General features: G+C 44.2%; 2 protein-coding genes across 6 annotated transcripts in view; one reads left to right on the forward strand and one right to left on the reverse strand.

Annotated features, from left to right (window-relative positions):
* plekhg3 (pleckstrin homology and RhoGEF domain containing G3) overlaps positions 1-22,044 on the forward strand; it is a 197,201-nt gene that overhangs the window by 143,277 nt on the left and 31,880 nt on the right. For all 3 annotated transcript variants that reach the window (XM_087990097.1, XM_087990098.1, XM_087990099.1), the window contains 7 exons: positions 4,506-4,606; positions 7,185-7,254; positions 9,402-9,448; positions 9,697-9,847; positions 17,376-17,507; positions 18,745-18,927; positions 19,481-19,573. In XM_087990097.1, the coding sequence (XP_087846223.1) occupies positions 4,506-4,606; positions 7,185-7,254; positions 9,402-9,448; positions 9,697-9,847; positions 17,376-17,507; positions 18,745-18,927; positions 19,481-19,573 (777 nt within the window). The remainder of the gene's footprint in view (positions 1-4,505; positions 4,607-7,184; positions 7,255-9,401; positions 9,449-9,696; positions 9,848-17,375; positions 17,508-18,744; positions 18,928-19,480; positions 19,574-22,044) is intronic.
* srp14 (signal recognition particle 14) overlaps positions 14,128-22,044 on the reverse strand; it is a 62,696-nt gene continuing 54,779 nt past the window's right edge. For 2 of the 3 annotated variants that reach the window (XM_087990101.1, XM_087990100.1), the window contains exon 5: positions 18,837-20,676. In XM_087990101.1, coding sequence (XP_087846227.1) covers positions 20,563-20,676 — 114 coding nt within the window. In that variant the 3' untranslated portion in view covers positions 18,837-20,562. Of the gene's footprint in view, positions 14,709-18,836; positions 20,677-22,044 lie in introns of those variants that run through there. The other variant, XM_043698178.2, reaches the window with a different exon arrangement.

Raw genomic sequence — 22,044 nt, forward strand, 5'->3', positions numbered from 1 at the left:
GTCGGCATGAATGAGCTGGACTGGAACTTTGCTGGATGGCTCTATGACTCTCCACAGATGCTGTCAGACCTGCTGAGTTTCTCCAGCATTGTGTTCGTCGTAAATTCCCTTACCTTTGGTCCTTATTTAAAGAATCTTTTAAAGAGATTACAAGTTTTAAAAATAAAAGAATGAGAAGGCACAGATCCAAAGCAAATGAAGGAAAGGCCACATGAGTGAAAGCTTTTTCTCCCAATGAGTCATTATGGTATGTTATCTACTGCTGGAAACATAGAGGCAGGTTCAATTAAGTCATTCATGAGAGCATGGATGATTATATCAAAAGAAATGCTGTGCCGGGATATGTGGAAAAGGTACAGGATTGGCACGAGGCCATAGAATGGGTGCAGATACAATGGGCTGAATGGCCTTCTATAATGTAACAATGCAGTGACATTGTAACCAATTAACTCCACACAATGTAGGTGTGCTCCTCTGTTCAACACAGCACAGTTAAACTCATCTGTTACTCTCCCTGTTACTAGAACCCTTGCATCTGCCTGATCGGTTTCACCATCCCGGGGCAGCCAAAGTAGGTGTTCCAATGGTGTCTGAGAATGGAGCGAGTAAATGTGTTGCTGTTTGTGAGACCATGTAGTGAAAAGAATGGTGATTGCTGTCTGTTGTGTAAGAGACTAGTGTTATGTGGAAATGTTAATGGAGTAGACACACCATGGCAAGCATGAGGTGTGGCCTATGACATTGCAAGTCCTCTGAAAACCCAAACTCATGATTCTAGACCAAAGGAGATGGAGCAATGTGGAAACAGCTCAATGAAGCCCGATAAGGGTCTCTTCTCCACACTTCAGCTGTCAGTACTTGGCCTCGGAGTCTGATGTTCACATGCTCAGCTGCCCCAGTGCACAGACTTGACGGTGTAATCCAGGGGAACTCTCTGATATAGGACTGAGGGAGTGCTGCACTGTCAGACAAAACAATAAACTGTGGGAGGCACAGGAGGACAGGAGCAGAATTCTCCTTGAAGACCTGGTTGCTATATATTAGAAATTGATCATCATCTCATTGATGTAGGAGCAGATGAAGAGCCATCTAGACTTGAAACATTAGCTTGCTCTCTCTTCATGGGTGCTGAGTGACCTGGGTGATGCCCAAAATTTGTTGTTTCCATTATCTCATTGATGGTTGTGGGCTCTTGCTGTGTGCAAATAACATCTGCGATTTTTAGCCTAGGCTGGTGACAGGTACTTTAGGATGTCCTGCAGTCGTGAAAGGAGGGACATGAGAATCATTTCTTTGTGTGTGTGTGTACGCGTATGTACAAGGCAGGCGTGGTTGGAAACAGAGCAGGGCTGCCTGGGGCTATCAGTTGAGAGTGTTGACCTGTCTGTCTTGTGTCGCCTTCAGAGGGTGGGATGTGAGCACCATCCGATATCTCACTCCGTTTACTTGGCACCTGGGCTGTGTGTGTGTTTTTTCCGTTCAAGAGCCTGGGTCATTCGGAGCTAATGACAAGAGCTGACACGGTTTCCTTTGCACTTAAAGAAGTCAACACTGACTAAACATTGTGCATGGGCCAAGCCAGTCCTGTCCAATCAACTCCTTGCACTTTATCAGCCTGAAAACCTGGAATCAAGGGCAGTTATGTTGAATTCACCAGCTCTCCATACCTCTTGGTGACAACGCTAAACCACTTGGCAGCACCACTATCTATGGTGTCATGTGCATGAGCTCTAAGGTGCTGGTACTGAGGTCCCTGGCTGTTTTTGAAGTCTGAATGCTTTAGAGGGGCTAAAGGCAGGCTGCTCTTGTGATGGAATATCTTCCTGGAAAGTTGTTGAGCACTTTGCATCAATGGGGAAACCACTTGCTGCCCCTCAGCCAGTGTCTGTGGATCCACTGCTTAATACGTTAGACCCTGAAGAGGCACTTGAGCGCCAGTACTGTTCACTCACATTTCTCAATCATGACACTCCTAGGCTGAGTCTTCAATCAAGTACAGTGTGACAGCAATTGCAATAAAGAATCAGGATTAACATTGATGTCAGTTTTGACTCAACAGCATCACTCCCGTCTCTTGGGTGCTGTCTTATAGTTGAGATGTTAAACAATTTTAATCTCTATGACCCTCTCGGATGGATGTGGAAGCTTCCACAGTCGCAATTGAAAGATGAGCAGGGCAACTCTTCTCAATGTCCTGGTCAATACTCAAACCTGATATTTGTAACACTCTCTATTTATTCCATTGCTGTTTGTGAGAGCTTGCTGTGTACAAATTGGCAGCCCATATTTCCTCTGTAACAGCGTTGTCTGTGCTTTAAATATGCTTCATTGGTTTTAGAACGTTTGGGAGGCGCTGAAGTTTTGAAAGGTGCTACGTGAATGTGATTTGTTATTATAAATTCAAATCTCGGAGCATCTTGTGGTAACGTTGCAATCTTTGGGGCCTGAAGTTCTAGGTTCAAGTCCCACCTGCCACAGATGTGTGTTTAAAAAGGTTGTTTAAAAGTACTTGAATGCAAACCTGTTTTCTTTCTTTCTTGGCAAAGTGGCATACAAGGTGGGATACACCCTCCGATTGAACACCTTCTGGGCTTTTCATTGGCTGCAAGAATGAGAGTGAGTAAACAAGGTGCTTCCAATGAAAGTCTGTTATATCGTGGAGGTATAACAACAAGCACTTGCACTTAGAGGTATCATCTTTCAGTGCAAGGAGAGAAAAGTGGCCCACAGTGCACTTGAAAGGTCAGTGCTGAAGTGGACGACCAGATGGCTGATGGCGTAACTTTTAAGGAGTGCTTTGAAGGGGAAGACTGGGCTAAAGAGAAAACTGTTGAGCTGAGGGCCTGGCAGCTAAAGGGTATGGCTGTCAGTTTGGAAGCTAGAATCTGAGTAATGTGTGAGAGGCCAGAATTGGACAGACACAGGAATCCCAGAAATTTGCTCAGGTTGCCAATCCTCCAGGTCTGGCGAATTGGAGATCATCCTCCAGGACACTGCTGTGTGCAAACCTGGAGAAAAATCTAAGGAACGTCAGGGTTTTTTTTTACATTTCTTTTTGTCATTTCCTCTTCACCAGATGTAAAAACGTGGAGAATTGCAAAACGGTCTTGCTGTGAGTTAGGTTACAGGAAGCAAATCAAATGGCTAACCAGGAAATCATTTGAATAAAAGCATCTGGAGTAATGTCACCTTTCAAATATCGTTAAGTGCAGTCAATATTTTTTAAATGCCCGGTACCACCTTTTATTTTTTGGGTAGCTGTGCACAGCTGGTAGTTCACATAGAGTAAGACCATGCAGTACTTCCCAGTCTGCTGTGTGGTCACAAATATATGCAATGTTGCAGGAATGTAAGTGTATTGCATCAGCAACGAAGGCCAAAGGGTTTCAGCTGCCGTTGAGTTAAGTTATTATTGTTATATGTACCTGGGTACAGTGAAAAGCATGGGTTTGCGTGCAGCACAGGCAGATCATAACAAGGCGCACAACACCAGGGTTATAGTCCAACAGGTTTATCTGAGATCACGAGCTTTCAGAGCACTGCTCCTTTGTCAGGTGAACTGCATTAGGGCAATAGACCGGGTGAAGAATACAATGTTACTGCTTCAGAGTAGGCGCACAGAGAGCAAAATCTGCATCAAATGTAAAATTTGAGAAGTCCATCCAGGAGTCTAACAACGGTGGGGGAGAAGCTGTTCTTGAAGCTGTTGATACATGTGTCTAAGATTTCAGTCTGACAGAGGTTGGAAGAGATTATAACCAGGCTGGGAGGGGTCTTTGGTGATGATGGCTGCCCTCCTGAGGCAGCAGGAAGTAGAGATGGAGTCAATGGATGGAAGGTTGGCATGCGTAATGGACTGGGCAGTGTTCACAACCGTCTATTTCTCGCAGTCCTGGGCAGAGCAGTTACCAAGCCGTGACACATCTGGATAGAATGCTTTCTATGGTGCATCTAAACAAATTATTGAAGAGTCTTTATGGACATGTTGAATTTCCTTAGCCTCCTGAGGAAGTTGAGATGATGTTGTGCTTTCTTGCACAAGAGAGTGGCAAGAGAATGGTGATCTTATGGAGGTATAAGGTGACAGTCTTGGAGAGGATGTAAAATTGGAAACTCAGCTCAAGGTAAAGTAAGACACTGCGGTTGCAAGTGTACAGGCTAGGGAAGTACACCTTTACTCATAAGTTTAGTCACTGAGCATGTTCGAAGGACCTGCATCATATTGAGGTCCGATCACATGAACATGGAGCATGGTTCAGTAGGGCTCCAAGTGAGATGTCCTCTCTTACCATCCTTTGTATATAGTGATGTTCAATACAGATGTTGCTGTTCACTCACACGCAACAGCAAGCAGTCAGACTGAGCCCCTGAAAGTGGTCAGGCAGGGATTAGGATGTAGTTGGTGATGCAGGAATGGAATTTGTGAATGAAGACAGAAGCTACCAAAATTGACCTTCGTCCACAGGTGGCATATCTAACCTGTGTCTCCTCTTCTCCCTCACCAGGACTATCTTGGTTATATCATTGATGCTCTGGACCTGCCTATCCGTCCTGAACATGTCTGTGCCCTGTTTGGAAACATTGAGGACATCTACGAGTTTAACAGGTACAGCGAGGGAATCTGGCTTCACTTTGCATTTGTCATTTTATTTTCGTTCTCATCACCAGTTGCTTTTGCTTTTTTTAAAAAAAAGTGTCCTCATTTTACTTTCACTTTGCTTTTCCCTTAATAAATTCCTCTCTATAACTCTTTACGAGCTGTTTGTCTCATTTAGGATTTCACTGACCTAATTAAAGTTAGCAGTTTCAGTGGTGCCTTTGGAAAGGGAATTGTAAAAGGGACACATTTGCAGGACTCTGGGCAAAGATCAGTGGAGTGAGACCCTATTGGATAGGTCTTTGAAAAAGCTAGTACAGGCATGATGGGCCAAATGGCTTCCTGTAATGTTAAATGCCATTGATCCCTGTGCTTTCTCAGATATATAAGCAATGCACGCAGCCTGCAGAGTATATACCCTTGTTCTAGTGTTTGTGGGGTCTTTACCTGTATGAGTGAGCACAGTAGGTGTTGTTTTTAGATTAGTTGAGAAGCAGAATGTCACAAATGTGGAGTACCATGTGAAGTTTCTCCCGCTCTTGCTTCCGATCATTGTAAACACGAGAATGTTGATGTATTGCTTTTCTGATGGGTTTTTGTTGTAACAGGGTCACCACGGTGAACTCTTGGGTGGCTAATTCAACTACCAACTGACTTGGAGAAGCAAACCACAGATGGGAGATGTTTGTTTCTGTGATTCAGGCTTGCCAAGGCTTTTGTATTTGTACCTGCGTGACTCAGCTACTGCCTAATTCCAACCTAATTTGCATTTGCAGACAAGCCGTTTACATATCTCGCCACAGTTTGATCAGAATGAGCAGCAGAGGCCTCATCTGGTTTCTGTCGCTGTGAAATAAGTTTTATCCAGCAATGACTGCCGGTCAGCTGTTTATATAGAATCACCTGTTGGTGGATCACTGTTAGATCCGGAGTCACTGGGTGGATCACTGTTAGATCCCGAGCCCCTAGGTAGATCGACACTAGATTCCAAGCCCCTGGGTAGATCGGCGCGAGACCCCGGGCCCCTGGGTAGATCACTGTTGGATTTTGACATACTTGGTTAGTCTGATGCTGGCTGAATCACTGTTTAGATTCTTAGACACTGGCCCTATGGCACCAGCCCCTTGTTATTCCACTCACCCTTCCCTTCCCTCCCTCCCCTCCCAACACCCTGCCCCCAATGGTGGATGAAGCATCTTGATGTGAACCTTGCTGTGGTAACTGGCGCACATTTTAGTATCAATATTTCCACTGTGTTCTGGGCAATTTCACATTAACTGTGATACATTGTTGGCTCTGTTGTTTGTCTCGCAATCTCATTGCTGTATATTAATTTTTGCCTTCGTACAGGATTACTCCCCTTCTGGAGGTGAGTTGTGTACATGATCCTGGAACTTTCCTCATCTAATGTTTTCCCTCTCTCCTTTCAGCACTGTGCATCTGCATGTGTGTCCATCTGTGTCTGGCTGCACATGACCATCTTGAATCTTTCTCTTTCTCTTTCTGTCTCTCTCATTCTGTGCATGTCGAGTGGAGCTCTCTGCAGTCTCAGCATCTGCACCATCCTCATTCCTTTGGCCTTTGTCACTGTGTGTGCTGTAACTGGTGAAAGAAGAAGAGCTGATGTCAGTGATGCCTCTGGCCTTCCATGTTCACTTTTGTGGGAATGTGAGGAACAGATTGGAATTGTCCATCGGAGCAACCACTGGAGGCTTTGGAACCAGTGGCTGATGGACCTTTACACCCACAAAGTCTCAAATTGTAAATTCTCACCGTCTCATTTAGTTCTGTCCTTGGCCTTGCTTCTCCATGTCCTGATGGTCTCTGCTGTTCCAGCAAGCCTCTGCATTTTTCTCAATCTGCCTCCCTGTGAAACTGCCGTTCTCTTTTCACCAAGATTGGAAACTATCATTTCATATGGACGTAGCCTAGGTGTTTGGAATGATTTTGTGAAAATATTTTGAAGGGCTCATTGCCAGATGTTTGTCTTCCTCTTCCATCTCTCCCTTCTCCAAAAGGGATAGTCAAAGTGTGATGTTGCATAGTGGAATGGACAGTCACTGCGCAGTGTTGGACATTTTGACTGTTGGGGGGTGATGTAAATTGGTGATAGCAACTTCACTTGAAATAAAGTTGGAATATTGTGAACTTGGCTCCCCTGTTTTATTTATGTATCAAAACCAAGTCAAGCATCCCTGTTGTCAGCTGAAAGGGATGCAAATAGTTTGGCTTGCAAGCTGTAAATATTTTTGTGTAGATAATATCACGTTTCCCATTTCCTTTGCAGGCAAATGTATGCAAACCCATTGTTTGAATTATCCAGGACGTGGTCATTTATTTTGATGTTTGGTGGCCTAATGTTTGTTTGTTTTTTCTCTCCCTCTTCCCTCCTTCTGTTTCTCATCCTCTTCAATATCTACTTCCTCTTGTCTGTCTGTTTATCTAAATGCTTTCTGTTCTCTGCTCACTCTCTCCATCGCCTGCGCCCTCTAATCTGTCTCCCTACCCATTCTCCCACTTTTTCTCTGTCCTCCTACCTCTCTCCCTCTCTGTCCTGTCCTCTTTTCTCCACACACACTCTTCACAGTGACCTGCTGCAAGACCTTGATAGCTGTCACCATGACCCTGTGGCCATTGCCAGATGCTTTGTGGACAAGGTGAGGCACACTTTTTAACTCATTGTCTGAATCCTGACCGTTGTCTACTGCAGGCTGTGGTGAGGGCCCAAGACTCATGAGGGAGATGATCTCCCTCAAGTGGTGCTCTGTTTGGTTTAGAAGCCTCTGTGCTGTTTTGTTTGACGTTATTGTTACACTCTAAGTATGGACAGCCAGGAGGTGTGTGCAGTGGGGCCAATGGGCTTCAACACCTGTATTCTGGGCTGGTTTGAAGATAGTTCTCTGAGGAGCATGCACAGCCTGATCAAGACTGTCCTTCTCTGACCTGGACTATACTTGTCTTGGTGGAGAAAGTCTTGAGATGCAGTAGGTATCATCCTTATAGCTTGACAAGAACCTCAGGGTTCAGGTTTCCTCTCCACTCCTTCCAATTTCCCATGTTCACTGCCCTGAATGGGAACAGGGACTACAATTTTAAAAAGTGGACACTGTAAAAGAATCCGAGCTGTATAAATGGGAAACTTGTTGACAGATAAACCTATCCTTATCAAGGATGAACAGGTTTGTGCCATGAAACTACAAATTGCATTTATATATTATCATGGATATAATAAAATATTGCACATCATTCCACAAATAGAAAAATAAGATGGTGAGGGGGTGGAGACCGTGTCAAGACCGCTAAAGCAGTGACCTCACTGTCTGAAAGAACACTTCCTGACCAGGTACATCAAGGGTTTAAATACAGAGTAAAGTGACTTGCACACTGTTCCATCCAAAGGCGAGTAAGTACTGGAATCACCATCAGAAATGTTAACTAGTACATAGCTCGGTAGATGTGTTTCTGGCACATATTTTGCTCAACTTGATGAGCAAAATGAATTGAGAATGGATCTGGGTTTGATTCAATGTGAGAGTTGCAGACAAGTTTGATTACACAGGCTAAGCTAAACAACAGGGTAACACAATCAGATAAACACAATGACACAGTCAGATCCCATGGTAACACAATGAACATAGGTAGTCACCTACTTTCCTGACCTTGATATATGACGTAAAAACCTGTAACCAAATCCCAAGTGGGTAAAAACATCATTTATCACATTATGGACCAAGCTTTGACATAGTTTTCTCTTTAAACAGTCTGCTGGTACTTGGAAAGATCTTACAGGACTACAACAGTGGGAACAATCAATCATATCTCAAGTCATTGGGTTGTAACCAAGTTACTTAGTGGCAAAAAGAAGCAGAACCATCAATATTTAGGACAGGGTTTTTCAAATTCCTTTTTGACTGTGACCCCATTTTGGAAATTGTCGTGAACCCTCTGTGAGAGCAGGAAGCGGAGTGGAGGGGAGTAAAGGGTGAGCTGAAAGGAGAAGGGTTTGAGTTGCACAGCAATTATTGCTGCCTCTGTGCTGGCAACTCTAAAATTGAAGCTTATGACCCAACTTGGGATCCCAACCCCTCACTTTGGGAAGTCCTGATTCAAGAACATAGAGTGATGAACGAAAAACCTCTCAAAGTCCATTCAGTTCATTTTCGGCCATTGTGATGGTCAAGGGGTTGCCATCTATGGCAATAATTCTGTTATTTGGTCCACAGCAGTGAGGCAAACTCCAGTGATAAACAGCATTAGGAACCATATTCCCCTCTCACCTGCTACATTTATCATGTCAGGTTTTCCCTCATTATTGGCCCAAAGGTTTCATTCTGCTTTTCATGTCTTGTGAGGGATTGCCTGGCTTGTGGGGTATGGAAACATTTGGTCATGACCCTCCGGACATCATGAAGTGGGCAGGCTTGATGGAGAATTCAACCTTTTTCTGTCCAGTGACTTTTAGTTTGTATGTTCCATACCTCATATTCATCATGCACCGAATCCCACTTGTTGTAAGAATTCTGCCTTACGGTACTCGGTTGTAATGGACAAGAGCTAAGGCTCCAGAACCACACTTGGATGTTAGATAAGAGCTGAATTGGAGTCTGCTATGAGTGTTCCTTACACATGAGCACGTCGCCTGGTGCAAACCTGTTTGAGCCAGTATCATTGTATAAATCATTATGCTCCTATCTTGACCATAAGCTAACAGGAGTTAGGTAAGTAGGGATGACAGGAGGGGTCACTGGTTTGGATTTCCTACAGTTCACCGGCCATACAATTCATAGATTGTTCTCTGTTGCAGAGTCAGGATTTTGATATCTACACTCAATACTGCACCAACTACCCCAAGTAAGTAATTTTCTGTCCAAATGATCGCCTTGTTTATCTATTTCAGTAATTTGCACACTGGGGCTGTGTAACAATACTGGCACTAGTTTGATAGTCAAATGACCTCCTCAATTCTTTGCACTGTGCACTATTAAATTCCATCTTCCTGCATCACCAGCCCTTATATCTTTTAGCTGCTATCCTCAACAGTGTTTGTGCCAATTTCTTGTTTCTCTATTAAAGCATCTCTTCCTCTTTCCTCTCCGCAGCTCTGTGGCAGCGTTGACCGAGTGCATGAGGAACAAGATCCTGGCCAAGTTCTTCAGGGAGCGTCAGTCCACTCTAAAGCGCAATCTCCCACTGGGCTCTTACCTGCTGAAGCCAGTTCAGCGGATCCTCAAGTACCATCTGCTGCTGCAGGTATGACCGTAGTGGCTGGGTGAACGCAGGAGCAAGGGCTCAAACTCCAAATTACGGTGGACAGCAGTCCAGAAACTCTGTACACCTACATGAGGGCAATGCTAGACAATGGTTCTGCTTTGTGTATCTATTTCAGATTGATATTGGGATAAGACCATATTGTTCAATTTACTGTATATACTTGAGTAATAGGAGAAAGTGAGGTCTGCAGATGCTGGAGATCAGAGATGGAAATGTGTTGCTGGAAAAGCGCAGCAGGTCAGGCAGCATCCAGGGAACAGGAGAATCGACGTTTCGGGCATTAGCCATTCCTGAAGAAGGGCTAATGCCCGAAACGTCGATCCTTCTGTTCCCTAGATGCTGCCTGACCTGCGCTTTTCCAGCAACACATTTCCATCCCATACTTGAGTAATAGTCAAATTTTAAGGTTAAATTTATGGAATTGACTATTACATGGATACTACTTTTGAGGGCCTGAAATTCATGCCAATCAAAATTCATACCCAATTGATCTCTAAACGAATAAGTTTAAAAAATGAAAACTCCAGAGTGTAACACAACAGCCAACAGACTGGAAGACCAGGAGTGGAACGGAACAACCAGCAGACTGGACAGCTGGAGTGGAACATGACGGCTGGCACACTGACTCATAAATGTTGATCTATTATCTGTGAAGAAGTAGGGTTGAATTTTACACGAGATGCATGGAAAATTCCGGGGTATTTGGCCAAAAATAAGGGGTCGACGTTTTACATGAGATCGACTATTACTCGAGTATAAACGGTGTTTCCTTTTCTCAAGCTGTGTGTCTCACTGCCTCTGAATTAGAGATTATGATTTCAGGCCCACTCAGAATTTGAGCACGTAATTGAGACTGATACTCCAAGTATGATACCGAGGGAGGGCTGCACCAACCGAGATGCTGATGTCAAAATGATCTGGGTGCAAAGCAACTCCATTGAACTATTTTTGAATAGGGGCAGAGAGGTTTTCCCAGTGCCTTTCTCCCTCCTCAAACAAGACTGAAACCGCTGATCACACATTGGCTGTGGAAATACTGACTACATTTCACCAAAGGTGTTCATTGGCTGTAATGTGCTTAAGGAATTCCTGACCTTGCGTAAGGCACTAGAGAAATGCAGGGTCTTTCTCTCCCCTGAAAGCATGGGGTTCATTACTTCTGAATGTTACCAAGATCTTGTCTTGATCCTCAGGAAGTGCTCCAGGAGGAAGGTCCCACGCAGGATCCCACTCTTAAACCGATTTTCCCAATCATTCCCCATGCTATACCCCGTCTTTTGTTGGGTGATGCCTGTGCTAACTCCTCCATCCTGTCCAATACAGGCTCAACTAGGAGATAGTGAGGATTGCAGATGCTGGAGATCAGAGTTGAGAACGTAGTGCTGGAAAAGCACAACAGGTCAGGCAGCATCCAAGGAGCAGGAGAATCGACATTTCGGGCATAATCCCTTCATCAGGAAGCTCTTCGTTCCTGATGAAGAGCTTACGCAGGAAACATCGATTCTCCTGCTTCTCGGATGTTGCCTGACCTGCTGTGCTTTTCCAGCACCATGCTCTTCACTCTCTATATGTCAACAGTGCTTGGATCAATCCAGCTCAGACACCCTGCCAGCCCCTAGCACCAGAAACTCTGCCTTTCCTGAAGGCAGTTCAGATTCTCCGTGTGAAAGTCACACGTTGGCTTTCAATAAGACACGGGTTGGAACAGTCAAGTGATTTTTGACTTGATGGGCCGAAGGGCCTTTATCTGTGCTGTCGACCTCTATGACCAGAAAGTTGCTGGATTCTCATAAAAACCCAAGTGGGTCACTGGGAAGGAAGCTTTCTGTGCTACTGGGTCTGGCCTGTTGAGTTCTTAGAAATGACAACCTAAGAAGACTTTTTTTCAGTGTGGGCACCAATGGCAAGGCTAGCACTTGTTATCCATTATTGCCCTGGAAAAGATGGTAGTGAGCTGCCTTCTCGATCTGTGACAGTCTTTAATGTGTAGGTGCACCCACATATGGTTGGAGAGGGAATTCTACAATTCTAAACTGTGAAAGAAAGGTGATATATTTCCAAGTCAGATTTGTGCATAATTTGGAAGTGGCAGTGTTCCCATGTATCTGTTGACTTGAACTTCCTGCTGGCAGAGGTCATGGCTTTGGAAGGTGCCATTGGAGAAGCCTAGGCAAATTACTGCAATGCATCTTTGAGATTGTACACAATGGCACCACTGTGTTTCAGTGGAGGGAGTGAATGTTAAGTATTGGATGTGGTGCCAAACATACAGGCCGATTTGGACTGGATGGTGCCAAGTTTCTTGATTATTGTTGGAGCTGCACCCATCCTGGCAAATGGAGAGTATTCTATCACACTCCTGACTTGTGCCTTCTAAATAGTGAAAAGGTATTGGGGTGCAGAATTTGTAGTCTCTGACCTGTTTTTGTCACTGCAATATTTATTTAATTATTCCAATTCAGTTTCTGATGAATGGGAAACCCCAGATTCAGCTAAGTTAATGCCATTGAATGTCAATGATTAGATTCTCGTTTGTTGGAGATGGTCATTGTCTGGAACGTCTGTGGCATGAATGACACTTGCCACTGATCAGCCCAAACCTGAATATTGTCCAGATCCTGTTGCATTTGAAACATGATCAACTTCACTATCTGAGGAGTTGTGAATGGTGCTCAACACTGTACAATCGTCAGTGAACATCCCACTTCTGACTTTATGATGGTGGGGAATAATAGCTGAAGCAGCTCTGGATGGTTGGGCCTAAGACACTGCTCTGAGGAGGTCCTGAATTGAAATGATTGGCCTGCAGGAACCACAACCATCTCTCTTTGTGCAGGGGCCACAGAGAGAAATTATAGGCCCGAGTGCTTCCATTTCTGAGCCCCATATTCCCAGCCTCAACAACACCACAATAATACATGTTATTTTCTCCCTTTCAAGATACATCAATCAATTCACCTCGCAATCACTGAATGATCCTAGCAAAACAAAAATACTCATTGTTGGCATTTGGGTGTAAGCATTGTCTGATTTATATGCAGCATGGAATATTAGTGGCCCCACCATGACTATGAAAGAAAGCAAGCTCAAATTCCATTTTAGAAGCATTGTGCAATATTCTTAATTCAATATATAAATCCCCTATTATTGATTGATAACACTGTACAGACAATGACTGCCTTATTAAAATGTTGATATGCTGTTCTGACACTGAATTCACACTTGGGGACAGAGATTCGATAATGGCAACCTACTTTCCAGAAAACCCTCTCAGGATTTGTTTTACATATTTTGACTTCCTATTCTACAGCAGAAAAGGAAGACTAGCTTCAGGCTGCAGTTTGGCATTGTCTCATAGTTGGGGAGCCATCAAAGACGGGGGAGGGGGGTGGAAAAGAGAAAGAGAAGGAGGGACGGTCTGCTTCATTTGCTGCTACCTCATCCTGGCACAGTGGCTCAGTGTTTAGCACTGCTGCCTCACAGCGCCAGAGACCCAGGTTCAACTCCAGCCTCTGGCGACTGTCTGTGTGGAGTTTGCACATTCTCCCTGTGTCTGCGTGGGTTTCCTTCAGGTGCTCCGATTTCCCCTCTCAGTCCAAAGATGTACAGGTTAGGTGCTAAATTGCCCACCGTATACAGGGATGTGTAGATTAGGTGCAATAGTCAGGGGTAAAGGTAGTGTAATGGAGAATGGGCTTGGGTGGGATACTCTTTGGTGGGTTGGTGTGGACTTGTTAGGCCGAGGACCTGTTTCCGCATTGGAGGGATTCTATGATTCTATCCCTTCAGGAACACCGCACTCACCTTGCTCAGGCTGACTCGGTATCACTCCGAGCGAAGTTACAGGTCCCTGGGAGTGGCCGTGCTGTGGAGACAATTGACAGCCCGCTCTAGCCCTGGTATGAGGTTGAGTGATCCCTCCCTTGGGCTGGGCAGTCTCTGGTGTGGGTACCGGCAGTGACTCCCTCCTTTCCCTTTGTTTCCTTGGCGTCCCGGGACATGTTTGGTGCAGCTAAGAAGTCCCTGCCTGGTGGGAGCGACCTTGTCCACTAAGCTTTACAGATGTGGGAAAACGTGTCAGTCACCGCAAATACAGTCTGTTCCTCTGTGATGCAATAGTTGCAGTCTTGAAAATCCCGCAATAGGAATAATGAGACCTCTGAGGGAAAATAGGGTTAGGGGGTGGACCACCAAAAATATCAGCAAAAATTGTAACAAAAGTAGTAGTTAGCTTAAAACAAACAATAGCACAGTCTAAGTAAATCTTAAAATGAGATATTTTAATGAAATAACACAATACATTTAACGTTTTCTTTTCCCTGAAAACCTGGAAGGTAATTTGAAAGGGTTTCTGAGCTTGCTGAGTTACAGTGCTGCGCAGTACAGTGCTATATTTTTGCAACTTTGTCCTTCCATATTCATGGAAAACAGCGAGATTTGCAAAAAAAAAAGGACCGAAAATTACTGAGTACAGCACTGTTCAGGACTGCGTGAGCCAACTGACCATGTGATCTGGACGCAAGTCCAGACCTCAGTGTACCAGGATACCTAGTGCCGGGAGTGGAATCACGTAATAGCCAACAGGAGTTTGCGTTTTTAAAAAATCGTTCCCCAATTCACCAATCGCGTTACAGCTAAATTGCGTTGACGAAACGCGCAATTTAGGAGCACAATCTGTTCTGAAGATTCAAAGTCCACGCATCCTTCCCTGTTGAAGTAGACAACGGCTGCATTTTCGCCCATCTCCCCCTGTAGTTGCCGTGGCGAATGATGCTTTGAAGCGTACCCATCAGTGGATTATGATGAGCGCATGAGCTCAAGTTCTTGAGCACAGTGTTTTCTAAGAAGGAAAATATGAAAGTCAGCTTCTCCAATTGCCCAATTTGTTTTTCCTAATATTATTGGCTGGAAACTTGGCTGCTTTATTTCATAAATGTGCCAAGTTGTTCCAAAGACTTCAGATTGATTCGTTTTTTTTTCTAAATGGGTGAATCTTCAGACCTTTAAAATCGGTTCCAATTAAATGAAAGCCTTACGTTTATTTTTCCAAGTTTTTTTTTTGTTGCTTAAATCCTGTTCCAAACATAGGGAAAATGATCACTTTGTAAATGGTAAAAAGACGGCATGCTTTCACAGAAAGAGATGGAAAACGTGCTGTGTACGTTCCAAAGTCAAAATTAAAAATAAGGCAAAATAAAATGCAATAACGCAATGTTTCAGATAGTCTGGTAGATGCCCATGTTGTAGCTGTACTGGAATAGCTTGGCTAGGGGTGTGACTAGTTCTGGAGCCCACAGTATCAGTGTTACAGCTGGAATGTTGTCGCAGTTCTATAGTCTTTACTGGATCCAGGGTCTTCAGTCGTTTCTTGATATGACACGGAGTGAATTGAGTTGGCTGAAGACTAGTATCTCTGATGCAAAGTGATATTCTCCATCCAGAACAGTTTCTGTGCCTTGGTACCCTCTGTCCTTCCTCCAAGTGATGCTTGACACTGAGGAGAACTGGTTCACCAGCTGGTGGATGGTGGTCAGCAGGTCCCTTGCCCATATTTGACCTGATGCCATGTGAGTTGAGGCATTTGAAACAATGTTGAGGACTCCGGGGGCACAGTCTATCTACTGTACACCACTGTGCCATCAGCTTTAATGGGTCTGCCTTGTCAGGACATAGCCAGGGACATATACTGACAGTATGAGACAGGAAACCTGATTTATCGAGTATGCCCTGGTCAGGCTGTTACTTGATTAGTCTTTGGGTCTGTGCTCCCAATTGTGGCACAAGTCTGTAGATGACAGTGAGGAGGACCTTGCAGGGCTGACTGGGCCAAGGTTGAGGCCATGTTGTCCATCCAGTTTTATTCTTTCTCAGCTTCTCTGTTACTGATGCAATTGAATGGCTTGGAGTCAGGTGCAGATCAGACTGCTTACGGACAGCAGATTTCCTTCCCTGATAGACATTTATGACCCCAGTCCCACCCCATCATGGATATCCCTTACATCGCTCTGTATTGGGCAGAGCAAGCCACTGATTAGCAACAAGACCTGCAATCATTCAAGAAGCGCATTCACCATCACCTTCGCATCTCGGGTTGGTCAGCAAATGGTGGCTTTGCCAGTGATTCCAATGTTCCCAAGAATGGGTGTGTGAGTGGTTCAGCGCTACAAACCACTAGGCTGCTTCCAAGCTGCTCCAATTTTGGAGCCGCTTCCCGGAGACCGCTGAATACAGTAGCTGCGTTTCTAGATCAGGGACATGTAGATGGATGAGGGAAAGTGACATTGTCTTTGGAGGTGGTGCAGCACACATTTACCACAGTGATGCTGAGGCTAAAATAGATTAAATCATGAAGACAGGTCAGAGTAACCCTTGGCAGTGTCAGTTGTAGTGCAGTTGATCATCTCTAAGTCAGAATGTTATCAGTTCGATTCCTGTGTCCAGGGTAGAATTTTATGGTGCAAGTAGGATGTGGTCTCTCCTTCCCTATTGCCACTAGAAGAGAAGCCCGTGGCTGGAGAAAGTGGCCATGGTGCACTATGGGTGGACTATATAGATTCAGAGTGGGGCTGCCATGAGTGGATGATGTGAGACTGCATCAAGCAGAAGACCCCATGGATCCCCCATATGAGAGAAGTTTGTGCATTGGGTGGGCTTATGGTAGGGATGGTTGGCATGTGGGTATTGGGGAGCAGATGGGTAAGAAACTAAGTGTGGGCTATGATCTTTTGGGAGGATGCCCCACCACATGAGGGTATCCCACCATTACTTCCAGGCAGGCCCCCGGCTCTCAGCATTTGAACACACCCCGGTCTTCAGTGGCCAATTCATGAAACCAAGAGAGCATGGAATGAACAAAAATGATATTGGTTTGAACTCTATCCTATTTTTTTAAAATATATAAATTATATACTACATAACGCTGTTAGTTGTGGCAACTTGTACACATCTTATTGTATTTTCACAAATACAAGTAACAAATTTCTATCTACCTACCCTTTTAAGTACTTGAAAGAAGGTTCCCCAATTCCTCCATTACTCCCAATGCCAAACATACTATAGTGTAAGCTGTGTATTGTTGAGGTCAGTTGTCTTGTTAGCAAGCTCAATTTAACGTGAGTTATTTTTAAAAATATGGATGATGTGGAGGTGCCAGTGTTGGATTGGGGTGGATAAAGTCAAAAGTCACGCGACCCCAGGTTATAGTCCAATGGGTTTATTTGAAATCACATTTGTGTGACTTCTGCCTTTTAAATATGGAAGGCGGACAGCCAGTCTTAGTGATCCGTCCCCATCTACCCTGACCTTGGGGGGAGGGGGGGGCTGGGAAGGTGCTAAAGCTGGGCACCAATCTATTTTACATTGTCCGCTTCCACCCTGCCATAAATGCTCCCTGGATCAGACTTTCCTCTCTGGACCAACTTCAACAGACTGGCATTATCTGTTTGAACGGCGGACAGGGTTTCTCCATTCCAATCCTAGCTACACTTCTATCTTTTGTTCCTTGCAGGAAATAGCAAAGCACTTTGATGCCAGCCAGGAGGGTTATGAGGTGATTGAAGAAGCTATAGACACCATGACAGGCGTGGCCTGGTATATCAATGACATGAAGAGGAAACACGAGCACTCTATCCGACTGCAGGTATTTAACATCTCCATCAGGGTTGACCTATACTGAGTCTTTCACTCATACACAAAGTGGGTCAATTTTGTCTCTCACTGTCCCACCAATCCAATCCAATCCCTATCCTCCTATATTATTGATTGCAGGACAGATTTTTAAGCGGAGTCCACAACTCCAAACTCTCCTTGAGAGAAAACCAGCTACTGAGATGGTAATGGAGGCAGTTGAAGGGGTTGGCCAACATGCTGGATGGCCTTTGTCCATTCACTGGAGAATTGGGCCACTTATAGTCATGACAAGCAGGTACTCAAACCTCACTCACCCTTTACTCCTTCTCATGAACCCCATATCCCTCTGACTCCAATGTCCTCCATATCTCCACGCATTCTCACGTGTCCCAGTATCCACCATGTACAAAGCCAGGGAGCCATTGGCAAGCTTGGTAGGTCTTTAAATGCTTGTGAAATTAACATAACAAGCTTTGCAATTTACTGTGGAAAGCTTCTCAGCTTACTCATTCAGCTCACAGGTATTCACATTATCGATGACAAAAAGTCTTTATCCACTTCACAGTTCTCAATTTTGTGTAGGTATGCTCACAGGCATTTAGAGCATTTCTCAAAGAAATGACAGTATTAGGTAATAAAAATGTCAATCACACAAAGTGCAGTACGCAAGCTGTGAGTGCATTTGCCATTCTTTGACATTAACTAGTTGTTCCTAATGAGGCTATCTGGAAACGAAATTCACTTAAGTCTTGAAAAAAGATATTATGTGACATCTGTTTTGTCAGATCACTTCATTGTTTGAAAGTAAAACTGCATCTCTACTGCCGTTAAGCCAGCTGCCTCAGTAAACCTGCTGTCTGTGTTACTAATTATTCCTGATAGTAATCTAGTTACCTCACACGGTCACTCAGTAATCCTTATTCCTCTGTGTTACTGACTGTATCTCTCCTGATGTTAATCCAGCTCCTTCACGCTGTCACTCAGTAACCCCTCTCTCCCAGCATCCTGTGTTACTGATTGTATCTCTCCTGATGTCAATCCAGCTGCCCCACACTGCCACTCAGTAAATACGCATCCCTCCACCACCACCAGCACCCTGTGTTACTGACTGTACCCCCTTCTGATGTTTGGTGGAAGTGGGGTGTGGAATAGGGATAAATAGTTTGGGTGGCCATGTTGCTCTTGAACATATTCCGCTTGTGTGACAGCTGTTTAAAGAGTGGGGAACTTCATGTTTGTCTTCCCAGGAGGTACAGAGCTTGCTGATCAATTGGAATGGACCAGATCTGACAACGTACGGAGAGCTGGTCTTGGAAGGAACATTCCGGATACACCGAGCCAAAAACGAACGCACTTTATTCCTGTTTGACAAAGTTCTACTGCTGGCCAAGAAAAGAGGAGAGCACTTCATTTACAAGACCCATATTATGGTACCTGACATGTTTACAGATAAGTTGAAGGAATTAAAGATACCTTGAAATAACTGATACCTAAGAGTTAGTTATAGACTAGGATATAATCAAGGGGTTCAAATGGTTTTAATATGGAATAATGGATGCCTGGGAGTGAGGTACAGACTGGAATCGAATTGCCTTGTTGAGATGTGAGGAACCTATGCAGAGCATTAATCAGTGCTGTGCGGTGCAGTTTTTTTACTAATGCAGGAGAAACCATGACCCACATGAATACATGAATTTTGAGGCTAAGTGCTGCTAATGTCCGCAATGGATACCAGTGGCGACCAATTTACTCAGGGGTCCTGATCTGAATGAGCCAGCATTTGAACAGACACTACGGTTTTGTACATCTAGCTTATGTTGAGGTGGAAATTGAGTTGTGAGGAACGGTCACTCAACCCAAAATGTTAACTCTGACTTCTTTCCACAGATGCTACCAGACCTGATGAGCTTTTCCAGCAATTTCTATTTTTGGTTCTGGAAATTGAATTATAATAGATTTTTTTTCTCTCTCTTTTTCTAACAGTGTTCCGCACTGATGTTAATTGAAAGCACCAGAGACTCTCTCTGCTTCGGACTGTCTCATTACAAGAACCCAAAACAGCAGCACACTGTCCAGGTATGAAACATACAATGCTTTGAGAGTGATAGCAACTCTCAGACCGTCCCTTCCACTTGTCTTAGAGCGTACTGGTGTGATTGTGAGCAAAATTTCTGATGTTGACATTTGCCCGCTACATGTGCACATATGTGCACGCATACACAGACATGTAATTAATTTCATCTTTACTCTGTGTGATTGTGTAGCTTCACTGGATGCCAAGTTAAGTCTTTTTTTTAAACCCCTCTTTCCCATAATGCTTCTACACCACTGATGTTTAAAAGAAAAATTTAGCAAGTTTTGTGGAGAGCAGGAATTTTTCCCAGAACTTTGGGTATATTTTGTATCCTGTTTCAATAAAACACAATTAATATTTGCTTTGGACTGGCCTTTCTTTTTCCTCCTTCCAGAGAGATTATAGAGTTGCCTAGTGTGATGCTAAACCAGGCATTAAAATAGACCCAGACTGCGTCTGCAGGGTATATGGTCGGGCCAGACACAGTTGAGACTTTGTACTTCCTTGTGTGTTGATGGTTAAGGTGATCTAATCAATGTAGGGCTTAAAAGGGTAGAAGAACTATCTCACACAGTCCAGGAATCTAGAAGAAGGGGATATAACCTTAAGGCCATTCAGGGGTCATGACAGAAATCATTTCTTCATATAAAAGACACTATTGAAACCATACCACCCCCAAAAAATATCGTTTTGCACTCTGCATGTCAGTTTGGAGCTTTCAAGAGTGGGATTGATTGTTTTGTTTGATGGCTGTTTGAGGGACCTTTTACTGCACCAGTTGGCTGTTGTATATCTGACACCACTTTGAAATGTTCTGTATTCAAGAAAGTTCTTTGTTCAGTGTTCAACAGCCCCATCTCTGTTAGATGGACAAATGCCACAGAGCGGTGTTTCAGCTGATCCTTGCAATCTCGATAATGGAATCCCACACAGGCATTGATCTGTCATGGGTTTAGTTACCAGATCAACACCTTCAGTCAAAGGACGAAGACTATGAGGGATACGGATCGCTTTTGAGCGCAGCATCAGCATTCATTTCTCGGGATGCTGTCATCTTCCAGCAAGAGTTGAAGCATCGTTTACATTTCCCATCACCTTCGAGAGACTGTAAGACAGATGGATCCTAATTATGCCAGTGTTTAAAGGGTTAAATTGACTGAGATAAACATTTTTTTTGGTGGGTGAAGGTACCAAAGGATATGTGCTGAGACAGGGAAAAGGAGATGAGGTACTAAACAAACAAGTGGAGGCAGTGACCCAGTGGTATTATCATTGGACTGTTAATCCAGAGACCCAGGTATGTTCGAATCCCGCCAGGACAGATGGCTTGAATTTGAATTCAGTGCAAGTCTGGAACTAAGGATCTAATGATGAGCACCATTCCTGGTTAAGCCAGTATTTTTTTGCTCTTTCCAAAATATCTTTTTAAAGGTGACGATGAGCTGCTGCCTTGAACAACTACAGTCAGTGGGGTGTAGGTGCATTATCTATACTACAGGATTTTGACCCAATCTCAATGAAGGAACAGCGGTACATTTCCAGTTCGGAATGGTCAGTGGCTTGGAGGGGAACCTGCAGGCAGTGCTGCCTCCATCAGTCCTAAGGCTTTCCTATTTTACCTGAAATTTGGTGCCCAGACTCTTCACTGTACTCCAGCTGAGGCTTAATCAGTAATTTTTAAAAAATGGTTCTGCTGTTATCTTTGTAGTTGCGTCCTTGTTTTAAAAGCTCAAGTAACTCTTAGTTTATTAACCACCTTATCACACTTCCCAACCACCTTTTTGGGATATTAATGCTAAAGTCGTTTTGCTCATCTCCACGTTTCAAACTTGCAGTTTACCATTCCTCCAAAAGAACATCACTTGTTTTATTTATTATTCATTTGTGAGACTTGGCGTTGCAGGCTGGCTGGCCAGCATTTATTGCCCATTCCTAGTTACCCTTGAGAAGGTGGTAGTGAGCTGTCTTCTTGAACCACTGCAGTCCACCTGCTGTGGGTTGACCTACATGCCCTTAGGGAGGGAAATCCAGGATTTTGACCCAGCGACAGTGAAGGAATGGCAATATATTTCCAAGTCATGACAGTGAGTGGCTTGGAGGGGAACTTGCAGGGGGTGGTGTTCCCATGTGTCTGCTGCCCTTGTCCTTCTAGATGGAAGTGGCTGTGGGTTTGGAAAGTGCTAACTGAGGATCTTTTGTTGAATTTCTGCAGCGCATCTTGTAGATAATACACATAGCTGCTACTGAGTATTGGTGGTGGAGGGAGTGGATACTTGTGGATATAGTGCCACTCAAACAGGCTGCTTTGTCCTGGATTGTGTCAAGCTTCTTGAGTGTTATTGGAGCTGCACTCATCCAGGCAAGTGGGGAGTATTCCATCATACTCCTGACTTGTGCCTTGTAGATGGTGGACAGGCTATGGGGAAAAAACAATGACTGCAGATGCTGGAAACCAGATTCTGGATTAGTGGTG

This window comes from Chiloscyllium plagiosum, unplaced genomic scaffold, assembly GCF_037043375.1.
Source record: "Chiloscyllium plagiosum isolate Xiang-an unplaced genomic scaffold, Cpla_swu_hap1 HiC_scaffold_8, whole genome shotgun sequence".
NCBI lineage: Eukaryota > Metazoa > Chordata > Chondrichthyes > Orectolobiformes > Hemiscylliidae > Chiloscyllium > Chiloscyllium plagiosum.